At 26.2% G+C, this 14220-nt stretch overlaps 1 protein-coding gene and 1 long non-coding RNA gene across 4 annotated transcripts; one reads left to right on the top strand and one right to left on the bottom strand.

The window, feature by feature from the left end:
* The first annotated feature begins 5112 nt into the window (after positions 1 to 5112).
* LOC126904383 (uncharacterized) lies at positions 5113 to 9788 on the top strand. 3 transcript variants are annotated; one of them, XM_050683386.1, is made up of 8 exons: positions 5113 to 5243; positions 5622 to 5864; positions 6413 to 6545; positions 6613 to 6752; positions 7167 to 7298; positions 8070 to 8252; positions 8408 to 8677; positions 9641 to 9788. In XM_050683386.1, exons 1-8 carry the CDS (start codon positions 5156 to 5158, stop codon positions 9766 to 9768), a joined length of 1317 nt encoding a protein of 438 aa, XP_050539343.1. In that variant the 5' UTR covers positions 5113 to 5155; the 3' UTR covers positions 9769 to 9788. The 3 variants fall into 3 exon arrangements, with proteins under 3 accessions (XP_050539343.1, XP_050539342.1, XP_050539341.1); XM_050683385.1 differs by having other exon boundaries at positions 5119 to 5243; positions 5592 to 5864; XM_050683384.1 differs by having other exon boundaries at positions 5129 to 5243; positions 5544 to 5864.
* On the bottom strand, positions 5675 to 8143 carry LOC126904384 (uncharacterized). Its single transcript, XR_007703736.1, has 4 exons — positions 7997 to 8143; positions 7695 to 7914; positions 7112 to 7292; positions 5675 to 5792 (listed from the first exon to the last, which is right to left on the bottom strand). It is a non-coding gene; the product is annotated as an uncharacterized LOC126904384 (long non-coding RNA).
* Positions 9789 to 14220: the final 4432 nt, after the last annotated feature.

The following is a 14220-nucleotide window of genomic DNA, read 5'->3' as shown; positions in this document are numbered from 1 at the left end:
TATTATATTTTTTAATCTAAGAATTGCTAATCAGGATATAATTAAGAAATAGAAGTTAATGTTGCTTTTGGAAATATCCACCAATTTCTTAAAATTAAACACTATCAACAGATTTGCATTGAAGCGTTTTTATGATAGTGATTTTAATCACTATTAGATTAAACCTATACTGGACCCAACTAAGTCATGTCCTCATGTGCTCCGTTGTTTCATTATATTATTAAACGTATTAGATATTTTAGCTTCGATGCGAAGGTATTAATTTTACCATGATTTGTTTATTTATTTATTTTTGTGTCTGTCACTACTTTTTCTCACCTATCATTGGACTGATTTATCTCAACGATACATCAAAAAATCACAAATCGTATCTAGTTGAAAACATTACCCTCAAAAATTGAAAATTTTGCCCTCATACCCTGTTAATAGTAAATATCTCCCAAAAAATTACGATTTTTAAAATCGGTAAATTTCGATATTTGTAAAATTTTTTTTCTAAAAATTGCAATATCTTATTGAAAAATGAACAAAATAATATAATTCTTTTTTATATTGAAACCATAGATATTTTTCCTTCGTTTGATATACGTTTATTAAAAATATGACCCTTTATAGTAACTTCTGCACAAAAATTTTAATTTTTCAACTTAAATTTTGAAAATGTTTTGGAAATACTCCGATTTTCAAACATATACTAAAATAAACTTAATATTATGTACTATAAGTTCAAAAAAAAAATATTTGTCCCCACGACTCATCCTCCATTTGAAAATGGTTGCCGTAGATAAAAAACATGTAATTTTGGTGTTACAATTTACGATTTCATATTTAATTTTTTCAAATTTAAATTACTATAACTATTTGAAAAATGCATGGATCAATACAATTATTTTTTTATAAATATTTTATGTTTACTTCTTTCATTTGTTATACATTTTTGAAAATCTAACTTTTGACCTATCCATAGGGGATTAAAAATAACAATTTTTACACACAAGTTTAACTTTTTGTACTTAATTTTTGAAAAATTGTCGGAAATATTGACACTTTCATTTAATTATAAATTAAAGCTTATGTAATATACTGTTCTATGAAAAAAAAAAATTTCGAAAAAGTGAACATGGTTATCATATTCAAAAATGTGCTATTTTTGTGTTAAAATTATTGGTAATGTATTTTAATATACCTTATAATAAGGTACACTATTTTTCTTGAATATTATATAAAACTAATTGACACAGAATATAAAGTTAAACTTCTTTCAATTTTTTTTTTCTTTTGAGTCTAAAAAATTAATTTTAACATTTAAATCAGCTTTGTATCATTTCCAATTTTATCAAAAAACGAATGCGACGAACGTTTGTCGATTCAGTAAAAATTATTGCCTGTGGGATTTAATTTTTTGTAATTTTTCCTTAATTCTTTTTGAGTTAGATTTTGCTTAAATTTAAGAATTTCTTAAAATTAAACACTATCTATAGATTTGTATCGAATCGTTTCTTATGATAATTATTTTGATCACAGATATCATCTATACTAATCCCAAGTATGCCACGCTCACACTGTGCCGCGACCCCACTGTGTTACTGTTTTTTTAAGCTTATTATTAATATTTGAATTTTGTATCACTGTTTTGATGACTTTTTATTTTCTTATAAACTATATATTTATTATTTATTACAAATATGTATATACATACTTACGATAGTTATTTTTTATAATTTATTTACCTTAAGTAAAACGTCATATTTTCTTTATTAAGTTAGCCTATGTGATAAAATAAGTAATTATTCAAAACGACGTGTCCATATATATAGGTGGTAAAGGAGGTCGAATGTCATTTGATATTGATGGGATAAAAAATTACTTCATTTTGCTCATTAATATTAATAGCCCACGCAAAAATCTTAAACACAGACCTAAACGTAACATTCAATAAAAGCCATACAATTTGGTACTGGCAGCTATCTAATCTACCCGTATGCTAAAACCGATACTGGTTCGTCGTGGTGACCCATCGATAAAATTAAATAGTTTTCAAATTTTTTAGTAGATAGACAGGTAGAAGATCAGTTTGACGGAAACGAAAAACCGACCTTATTCAAGTTTGGCGGAAACGATACTTGGTGGAAACAATACGGTCAATTTTGTCAGAAACGATAATCACTCGATTTATTAGTACTTATCTAAAAAACTAGACATGATGCGAAATCATAAAATCTAAATCCAATTTTAAAATCAGCTGTTACATTTCAAAGATAATTCACCTAACTATTAACTTTTATTCTGTATAACCGACAAAAATTTGTTTATTGTAAAAATTGAATTATTATAATTATTGTAAATTATTACAAAAGTTTAATAATTATTGATAAACTGTTTTTCTAAAAAAAAAAGTTAAAAATGATCATATAATAACAGATGTGATAATTTTGTGTCATAAGTAACGTAAATATTTTGAATTATTTATAAAAAATAAAGTTATCTGAAATAAAAGACCAAAGAAATTATTTTATTCCTAAACTATGAATAAATTTATTCATAATAAAATAATAGATTATGATTATCAATTGTCATTCAATTTTTTTCTCAATTTTTAGGAAATCATCAAACTAAAATTGAATTTGTTTTTAGAAATATAAAAATTTAACAAGCTTATATGTTGTATTTTTAATTGGAGTTGTAATGACCAATTATCAAATTTGATATTGTAATTAATATTAAGTAATAACACAGTTAAAGATTTAAAATATAAATACAAGTTGTACATTGACTAATTTATCTATAACGTCATTCCCTGTAGTATTAAATGGGAATACCTGCGAACTGTAGAAACTAATAAATCAGTAATTCTGAATATACCCCTTCAAAGATTGTTCTTCAATTATTATAACTTCCACTTTAAATTTTAAAGAAAATATTTGCTATTTTAGTATTCGAACTCCAATTTTTCAGAAAATTTATGTAAGAAAAAAAATTACTTAACCAAACGTAACAAAAACGTTTTTAATTGGATAAAATAAGTTTTTATATAATATATAAAAACTTATTTTATCCAATTATATTATATTATAATGAAATATTTTATAGCAATTAATGAACAATAATAATTAAAGATTTTTTAAATTGAGTTATAAGATAAAAATATTTCTTTCGCCATTTAAATTATTTAATCAACATATGTTTTTCTTAAAATATATTTTAATTATTATTTTTTATTTGGGTTAACAAGAAAAGGTTAAATAACTGACACAATTTCATTGAAATAAAATATCAATAGAAAAAATACTTCATTAATTAATGAAACCTATCTATAGTACCTACTTACCAATCTATACGTTTGTCTATTAGTAGCATAATAACATTCAGTACCAATAATAGCTATAAAACAATTATTATTAATTCACCGGATGTTACTAAAGGACACAAGACGGATTTAACACATCTTGATGACCTTGAACTATTTTAAAGTTCAATTTACTAGTAAATAAAATTCACTAAATATATATACATATACGTGTGTGTAAATTATTTCAAAAAGTAAATTTAAAATAATCCCAATTAATTATAAAATGTAATTATATTGTATATATATAATAGTAAATAGCTTTAACTTCATCTTGTTTAATTAACTAGCTTACATAATCCTAATATTAAAATAAATTGCTAATTCATTGTTATTGTTTTTAATATACTCACTGAGAGAGGTTTTATTTTTATAATGAATCAAATCTCATTTAACCGAGAAATTATAACTTGTAGACTTCAGTGTGCAGACTCCAAAAACTAAGAGCTACTCTATGAATATTAAGCTCTTGTAGTTCCTTTTTTCCTTAGCACAGATCTAGATCTAGATGGGTGTTTGTATACAAGCTGTCTATTAAAGGCTTTACCACCTTTATAAAGGTGGTTATTTATTAAAATTGAAAATTTCGGATGTTTCAAAAATGCAAAGTTTTAAAATGAATGTTAAGTTAGTGACTCTTTTAATAATGCATGAATCAAAATAAAATGTTTAGTGGTAATATTTAGACATTAGACCTTTAGTACCTTACTTTCAACATAGTTCTTTTGAAAATCCTATCATTTACTAAAATACAGAGTGTAAATAATCAAAATATCATTTTTTACTTTTTATTTTTTTTAAATATTCCAAAATAATTGAATTTTTTAATCGTGCATCAAATTAAAGCTAATACAATGCACTAGAAGAGGGAAAAAAATCTCTCCAAAACTTTAATTTTCAAAAGTTATTTAAACTAAGAATCATACAATTTTCAGAAAAAATTACTGATTTTAAAATGTTTGCATAGCAATAGAACATTCACATAATTTAAAACTAAATAAAATTTGTGTACTATACGATTAAAAAATAATCCGGAGACTTGACTTGTATGAGTAATCGATTTCTAAAGACAATAATCATGTTATTTTTGGTAAATCTGATCATTTTTTTAAATTCGTTATGCATAATACACATTGAAACGTTTTATGACAAAATTTTTAATCACTATCAAATATCAATCAATATTAACCCAAAAAAGTCTTTCAAGTTGACAAAACAGAATCTCGACTTTACTTTTCAATATTTATTTAAATTTTTTAATCTTAATTACTGATAAATAATTATATCACTATAGACATTAATTATGTGATAAAATAACAAATAATAAATTTTATAATTGTTATTAGAGTTATTAAGTTATTTGACAAATTACTCAATAATATTAAATAATAAACTTATTTTTGAATAAAATATTTACAGATAATTGGAGTTTATAGTATATTTATTTCATCCTCATTTAGCAAAAAAGGCAAATAATAGAAATGCATCTGGCTTTAAACGCGGTACACGTAAATAGAAGCGTAAATCATTTCCTACATATCGGATGCAGTGTGTCGACGACAAACTGTTTCGCACACAATAATCTTTTTAAACAATTGATTTTTAACGGTTTGGAAAAAGAAAAGTTTAATGATCCTTTGAGCGTCGCTATAGGTGTTCAAAGCGCAGCATAATAACAACGATTAATTAAAAATCGCTGACGAATAGTGTACACATATTTGGGTCGTTGTATATAAGATGACTTTATTTGCCGGAAACGTTCAGATGTATTTGTTTATTTGACGGTTGAGCACCGAAGCTCCAAAAATAATGTTTTTCAGTAAAGTTTTTTTATTGGTGGTGCTAGCAGTGTGCTCTTGCATTAGCACGAAAATGGATGAGTCAAAAAATGAAAAAAGTAAGTACGGAAAGCACCTATGCCTTATTAAATTTTAAATACTCCAAGTTAACCTATTTTTCATTGAACAAAATTCCACGAAATTACATTTCGATATTTTTTGGAGGAAGGTTTCAAATAGTCAACAAAAAATTCTAGTTATCTCATAAAATATTTTTTTTAACGCATTAGTTATGATTCGCCGTAGTTCTTGTCTTTGATTTCTACAATTTCATATACTAAAAAGTATTTAAATAACTTTTTGAAGATTTTAAAGATTCGTTTTATCTGGAAAAGTCTTTTTCATTAAATTCATTTTAGTTGACGAGGCTTTCGACTTAAACAAACAAGAACACGATATAATTTCAGACCTGTTACATCAGAATATATTTAAACCAGATTTGTTGAGTAAATCCATCAATGCAGCATCAATGAGAACTGTTGTAAGAACATCCTCTGATAACGTACCAATGGCTAAACATGCTAATAACAAATCAACTCAATTATCTGACGATGATAAGACGAGAGCTGTTGTAGCTGATGTAGGAGGTGCTAAAAGTGCAACAATATCTGAAAAGAGAGAAAAATGTAAAGAAAAATGTCCAGCAAATATTAAGGATTGTTGTCGAAGCGCTATACAAGGCAATTATTATAATATTAAATTTAATTAAATTTTTTTTATGAATTTATAAATTAAAAATTTTGTAAAAGAATAATATTTCATTTTTTACTTTTAGATAAAAATACATAGCTTTTTAGCAATAATAACCCGTATCAAGTTTTTATTAACCATATTAATGTAATAATTTTGTTGATTTAACCAGTATGTTTGTTAGAAGAATATAAAATTTTATTAAATTAACAAATAATTCGTTAACACAAAAAAAGAGGCTTAATTATTTAAAAAAAAACGTAATATTTATCTAACAAAAATATTATTAGACATATATTGATAAAGAGTGTGTTGAATTTACTAAGGAGTTTTTTCAATATATTTTAATAATTTTAAATGGTTAAGTATGATGTCATAACGAAATAGTAGTACTATTTCATCCCAATAACTGAACTAAATATTAACAATAAAATTTCATTTTAAATACAGTAAATAGAAATTAATTTTAGATTAATTTTTATATAATTTACACATTAAAATAAATAAATTTAATGTAGGCTATTTTTTTTATAAATAGAAAAAAGCTGTCACAATGCTACTGATGATCCAGTATCATACTTTGTCAACCCTAACTATCCTAATGAAGATTGGGATTCATCTTTCTGTGATTTCCGTGTAGATATTAAAAACAGAAACGTATGCCAATTGCGGTAAAATTGATTTTAATTTTATATGCATACTCTATACATTTTAAAGCTAAATTTCTATCAAATATAGCTTGGATTTAGAAGAGTTTTCTCTTCGTGGACCACATAAGTATTTGGGAAGTTGCCGTCAAGATAGATTGATTGTCTCTACCACTTTACCTAATGGTATTGGCATAACTGAGCTTTGTGGAAACAACACTGGACAGCATCGTAAGTAATTTTTGTTAAAAGTAAATAAAGAAATTTCATATAGCAATAATAATAATGGTACACATAATATGCTAAATATTTTATGGTAAAATAAACATTGAAGCCAATAAGGCTTAATCTTTATATTATTATTATATAATCGTTTGATAGAGACTAAATAAATTATATTCATCATTTTGCAATATATAAACTTATACGTATAGAAAAAATCCCTATCAGAGAAACAATTTATTAACCTCATATATCTTTAGAATAATTGACGGATAATATCAAACAATTTTAGGCTTTAAATTTATTTATTTTTTGGAATTAGAATCATCCCCAAAATTAATTTTCAGGTATTTCGAAAAACAACTTACATATTTATATTTTTTAATTAAATTTTAATACACGTGTGATCATTTTTGTTTTCAGTATACTTTCCGGTAGACCCAAAAGCTGGAGGATCATCTGTTTCCTTAATGATGATGACATCACAATCATCCAGGTACTCGTGGAAAGTTAGAATTACCCAAATCGATTGTCTTGCAGATCCTCAATCTGTGGGTAAATACTCTTCAGTTAACAAATTATTTATTTATTTATTATTTGTACATCAATTAATATAAGTAATCACAAATAAACGAGTAGATAATATGAGGTAAGGTCAAATAGTAAAATCAAAGTTACCAAATATAAGCCCTTATTATAAAATTTAACCTCCCTTTTTTTAAATTAATTGTCTAAATTAAATTAAAATTATTTAAAATAGGATAGTTAAATAAAAAAATTCTAAGCAAATATCCTAAAATGAATTAGGAGGATTGTGATCGGTGTAGCTATAAATTAGTGATTAATGAATAGTGTGGAGGTATATAATACTTACGTCTTTCATAATTTTTATTTTATAATAAATTATGTCTTAGTACACTCCAGTATAGCAATATTTTAACTATAAATTACCTTATTAAGAAATTTACAATTGTTCCGGATTGTTTCAATTGAGCTGTTTCTTCAATCAAAATACATTATCTTTTACGATTTCAAACTAGATTGAAAAAAATGTAGGTCACTATTAGTTTTTATTCAAATTTACGAACAACAAGATATTTTTAATAAAGCTTTAAGCGAGAGGTATTGAAGAAAATACATTGACGATTCCGGATACATGTTATGAGCTTATCTAAAATAAATTAATAGTCTTTGAAAAGTATAATTAATTAATAAAGTATTAATTTTAAGAGTTTAATGAGTCTATTATGTACCTAAAGTTTTCGTTGTCACATCTTCTTTTGTTTAATTATTATGATTCTGATTTAATAAAATTGATTTTGTTAGCTCCTACCGGATGCCTGCAATACCATACTAGTCTTAGTGGCACCATACAGAGTTTCAACTACGCAGGAGGCATGTACCAGTCAGGTTTAGATTATGCGATATGCATTAAACGGTCCGTTAACACTTGTCGGGTCGAATTTCAACAGGTTCCTGGCTCTACATTTGGAATTAACTCACTGGAAGGTAAATACTATTAAATTTACAATAGCTCGGAACTTATTTTTTAACGAAAATTCAAAATAATTTTTACCCATTTTCTAAAAATGCTCTAGTTACTTGAAAATGTTTATTTGTTTTATATTTATAATTTATCTAAGATTTTTATATCAATTTTGTAGGTTCATCTCTTGAAGAAGGAATTGGACGAGCAGGAGAAGTAAGCTGCGATTTAGTCACCCACGATTATCTACACATACCAGGTGGTATGTTGGACATAGGTGAAGAAGTTTTAGCTGCTAGTGGTAATGCCGAAGTATACACACCAACTGCTGAAAAATTCTGTGGGCGTAGTTTGTCTGGATTAGCCATCCAAGAATTTGCAGAAAAAATTAAAGTCAATGATCCTTTGGGCGCACAAGATAATAATACTATTGCCACTCCTGTAACAAGTAAGTAATCACTAGGGCTCGGGAATTTATAAATTTGTTTGTGGCACTTATAAAACACCCAACTTCATGAAAATTAATCATAGATACCAAAGTAACACTTTTTTATAGGGTAAGTGATCTTACCACGCCCCCCATGATTATATTCATAATAAATATACATATTTTAGTGTTAAGAAATATAAATACTGGATATTAGAGTTCTGCATGAGCCAAGCTTGTAACAAAAAAAATTTGGACTGGGTTTAAAAAATAATTCATCTGGGCTGAGCTTGAGTGTACATAAAAATTTAGATGACCCGGATTATAAGCTAATAAGTGTCCAATGAACAATTACCTAGCCACGCTAGATTTTTGTGTGTGTATATGTAAACGTGCTAAATCTAAATTGATTCAAAAATTATAAAAGTACTAACTTAATAAAACCGAGCTCTCATAGCTCGATATAAAAAAAATTGAAGGAAATTTAATAATATAAATATGCAATTCTTAGTGAATATTATACGGGATAAAACTTTATGACTATTTTATTATTTATTATCATGACATTTTTAGTTTTTTCGGATTTGTTATTATTATTATTATATTATATAGTAAAAAATTTGATGGGCTGGGTCAATCCAAGTAAAAAATTAAGTAAGCCGGGCTAGGCCTAAAAATTAACAGCTCTGCTTCAATGTACTTGGAATGACTAAAACAAATTTATAAATGCTTGAAGTACCAAGACCTGTTTATCATGTAAGATACTATTAAACTATAAACATTCACTTCAGTCTAATTTATATTAAAAGCGTACTAAGAATAGTAAAAGTTAATTACTCGATTAAATAAAAATAACTCCATCTGCTTATTTATTAATCATTGTACAATGATAAAGTCATATCGACTTTATATCATTGTATAGTTAATATAATATATAATTAAAATAATTAAATCATATCGATCTGAATAAAATAATTCTTTTAGCATATGCTTCTGGTCCAATTGTTATTCGTTTCCACACGGATAGTGTTACTGTAAAAGAAAGAGACATTGGATTTTCAATAGCATATCAACAACTTGGTACGGGGTGCAACAAGAACAAGATCAGATGATGATTTCTAGTTCCTACCCCTAAATTTTCATGTTAAAGATTTTTAATTTTAATAACATCAAGAGTATTTAATTTATTAAATTATTTATTTATGTATTTTTGTATATGATTAAACTTTTATTGAATACAATTTTTATTACTGACATAAGATAAGAGTATTGATTGTTTTACAACTAAATGTAGTTATGTTGACTGCGCAAAACTCTTAGGAAATCAGTGTAACAATATATTCATTGTAAAATGTATACCTAGATACCTGCCTTAAGTATCATATAATATATTATTATATAAGGATGGTTCTTATTTATGCAGGTAAACATATTCTTTACTACTTATTATTGTATCAAGTTTTTAGTTTTATTTAAATAATAGTATAGTGAATAGCTACTTTTATTTTTTATGTAATTGCCTAAATATACCACGAAACCAAGTTTATCTATTAAGACCTATGAACTATCAAATTACTGAAAGTAAATTTCCCTCTATAAAAATTGTTTAAGCATATGTTATATTATAATTTAAGAATTGCAAAATTGAATTTGCATAAAAGCGCGTGTAGTGGTTGTTAAAGAATGATTTTCTACTATTCTGGAAAAAAGTTCATATACCCACAAAAGATTCAACTAATATTATGAGAAAATTAAAAATATTACACGTAGAACTAAGAAATTTAGAAAAAATAAAACAAGGAATAGTGACTTATTCAGAAAAAGGGAACAAAATTTTGTAGATTAAATGGAAGATTTATTTGATATTGCTCATGCAAATGCATTCAATATAATGGAGATTCAGGATATTGATATCTTACAACTTCGACAAACTGAGACTGCCCCAGTTGTATGTAGGTAGTATATATGAACTTAGCAAAATTAGTAAAGAGAAAAAAAACTATTTAATTTAGAAAAACATTCAAGTTCTTCATCCGATTCATCTTTCACTAGTGCCTGGTCAACAAGTAAAAGTAGCAGAAAAGAACTTCTAACATCTAGATTGTCTGCCACACTTAATGCATGTAAAGTGATAGGGATGCCTTTACTTACTGCGTATTTGGATGCTTTATCATAAGATCCTAGCATATATGTTATAAACCGATCATAAATTAAAAGATCTCGTGAAAGTTTTGGACAAAAAATTGCTGAAAATATTAATTTTAAATTTCATGATCAAAATTTGAATTTTGTTGTATCCTTCGAAACACAAAAATATTGTCTGCCATTACAGTACAAAGAAATGTAGATCACAATGGTCTTAAATATTGAACAGCATCTTAAAATCTCTCATATACCCGCTGGGACAGGTTTAGAAGTATCACCATTTTAAATAATAGTTGAAAAACAATTTATTTATTTTATCAAAAAAATATGTGTTACTTAAAAATGTTCCTTACCGTCATTATTGCAATTAATAATTAAGTGTTTTCCAAGGTTTTCAAATGTAAACCTTAAATATATTGCTTATTGTTCGACAGTATCGTTTTATAAGCTGACAATGTGCACTCGACATCAACTCGATGTAATTGGCGCATATTTAAAGTAATCTATGTCATCACTTGAATAGTCTTTGGGAAAATTGCTGAAGTAATGTAAGTTCACTGCCATCTTCACCATAGAGTATTTTTTTCAATAGGCATGATTTTTTTCAAAAACTTTATTTTGTTTAGTAATAATTGGTTTCCCGTGATTACCTTTTAATGTAGAATATTTATGTTGTACATTTTGAACCACTGCTAGTGAATCACATAGTTAAACATCATTTTTTTATAGTTCAATAATGGCTTTGGTAAAAATTTCAAAATTACTTTTTATATAAGCCAAATTGGCTTCTAAACTTGGTTTCACTATACGTATGTTTACTTTTAGCTTCGATGCGAAGCTGAGAAGGTATTGATTTTACTATGATGTGTTTTTTTTTTTTTTTTTTTGTATGTTACCGCTTTTTCTCAGCTCTCACCGAACGGATTTCTTTCAACGATACGTCAAAAGATCACAAATCGTATCTAGTCGAAGACATTACCCTTAAAAATTGAAAAAAATTCCCCCGTTCGCCGTAAATGGGGGAAATCTCCAAAAAAATTACAAATTTAAAAATCGCTAATTTTCGAAATTTTTTCAATTTTTTTTACTAAAATGTGCCATAACATTTCCAAAAATGAATATATCAATATAATTTTTTTTTTTTATAGATGCTTGATGTCTTTACTTATCATTTGACATATTTTTTTTTGTAAATTTGACCCTTTATCTGCCCACAGGGGGGGATTTAAAAAGACAACCTTTTCATAAAAAATTAACTTTTTCAACTTAACTTTTGAAAATGTTCCGGAAGGTCTGACACTTTTATATATATCTTAAAATAAAGCTTATGTAATATACTTTAATTTGAAAAAAAAAAATTTGACCTCTGGACTTGTCTTCGTGGTGAAAGTTGACATCAAAGTTAATAAAAAATTACGATTTTTGTAAAATAATTTTTTTTTATATTTTTAACTTAATAATGCTCTAACTTTTTCAAAAATGAACATATCAATATAATTTTTTTTTATATAGATGCTTGATGTCTTTACTTATCATTTGGTATATTTTTTTTGTAAATCTGACCCTTAACCTGCCCACAGGGGGGGATTTAAAATGACAACTTTTTCACAAAAAATTAACTTTTTCAACTTAACTTTTGAAAATGTTCCGGAAGGTCTGACACTTTTATATATATCTTAAAATAAAGCTTATGTAATATACTTTAATTTAAAAAAAAAAAAAAAAACCCAGCACAGGGGGTCGCGGCACAGTGGTGACGTGGCATAGTTAGATCAAGTATTATGATATCTGACAGTGATTAAAATCACTATCAAAAATAAACGCTTCGATTTACTCAAATGCTTTACGCCTTTGACTATAACTTATTGAACAGTGTATGGATGAACACTATTTTTTTATGAGAAATAATATTTATATCTCTTTTTCATTCGACATATTTTATCTTCATCAGGATATTAGTAAGGAAATAGTAGATCATGTAGCTTTTGGAATAATCCACCAATTTTTTAAAATTAAACACTTACTAAAGATTTGCATCGAAGCGTTTTATTTTGATAGTGATTTTAATCACTGTCAGATATCATTATACTTGATCCAACTATGCCACGTCACCACTGTGCCGCGACCCCCCTGTGCTGGGTTTTTTTTTTTATTTTTAACTTTATAATGCTATAACTTATTGAAAAGTGTATGGATCAACATAATTTTTTTATGAGAAATAATATTTTTTAATAATCCCTTTTTCATTCGACATACTTTATCTTAATCAGGATATTAATAAGGAACTAGCAGATTATGTAGCTTTTGGAATAATCCACCAATTTTTTAAAATTAAACACTATCTAAAGATTTGCATCGAAGCGTTTTTTTTTTATAGTGATTTTAATCACTGTCAGATATCATTATACTTGATCCAACTATGCCGCGACCCCCCTGTGCTGGGTTTTTTTTGATACTGTCTGGTTATAAACCTGCCCTTCAACATCACATGTTTTCCAAATTTTGTTTTGTTGGATTTCAATTTTCAGTTTATTCATAGTAATATTAAAAATGTCGTCAATATAACCTTTTCGTAATGCTTATTCCATTGGAATACTATTACCAGTATACTTCTCTAAAAATGTTCTAAATATATTATTAGAAATTTTTTTAACAAAATATTGGCAGAAACCATATTGAAATTTTGAATTTTGGCTGATTAAATGCGATTGAGCTTTATTCTGTGCATATTTTTCATGACGCTCGACACTTTTAATATGTTTATCAGTTTTTAAGTGTTGAGATATTTTATATTTTTGTTCAAATTTTATCTTTATCACACACAATTTAAGACATGACCGTCTGTGGACAAAATTTCAGATCCAAATTCTAAAACGTATTTTTTTAAAAGCACACTAGCTGATACCTTTTTTTTCTCATTTTATTTTAAACACAAAACCAAGATCAACTAATCATTAGTTAATACAACGTGATCGGTTATATCTTTTGTACCTTTCGTGGTTATCAAATTACGGTGGTCTCTTACAATTTATAAAATACATTATTTATGGATATCGCAGAAATAACAAGAATTAGTTATAGTTTGATTTTCCATAATGCAGCATTAATACAGAATTGGAATATTTTTATTACTCCATAGTCTGCGACAACCTATGCCACTATTAAATAATAAAATTTGACTATGAGTTATCCGTAAATCATCTTCAGTAACAAGTCTGTTTCTTTTTGATGTTTTCAAAATAACGTTGTCATGTCTTCATGTATATTAATTTGTATATTGATATCTCAATATCTTACTACGTAGAATCATACTAGTGTATAATATTTTTACCTAATATAATTTTATAAATTAAATTTTTATTTAAAAAAAAAGACTTATCGCGACCCAATTATAAAGCTTATGCAACCCAAAAATTTGT

Source organism: Daktulosphaira vitifoliae, unplaced genomic scaffold (genome assembly GCF_025091365.1).
Source record: "Daktulosphaira vitifoliae isolate Bord-2020 unplaced genomic scaffold, ASM2509136v1 Scaffold_4, whole genome shotgun sequence".
Lineage (NCBI taxonomy): Eukaryota > Metazoa > Arthropoda > Insecta > Hemiptera > Phylloxeridae > Daktulosphaira > Daktulosphaira vitifoliae.
This window is presented reverse-complemented; position numbering and strand designations above follow the sequence as displayed.

Excerpts from the sequence above, each read along its gene's own strand:
- LOC126904383 (XM_050683384.1), top strand. The coding sequence starts at position 5,156 with ATGTTTTTCAGTAAAGTTTTTTTATTGGTGGTGCTAGCAGTGTGCTCT. Across the intron at positions 6,753-7,166 it reads AAACAACACTGGACAGCATC|TATACTTTCCGGTAGACCCA; the intron begins GTAAGTAATTTT and ends TTTTGTTTTCAG. Across the intron at positions 8,253-8,407 it reads TGGAATTAACTCACTGGAAG|GTTCATCTCTTGAAGAAGGA; the intron begins GTAAATACTATT and ends TCAATTTTGTAG.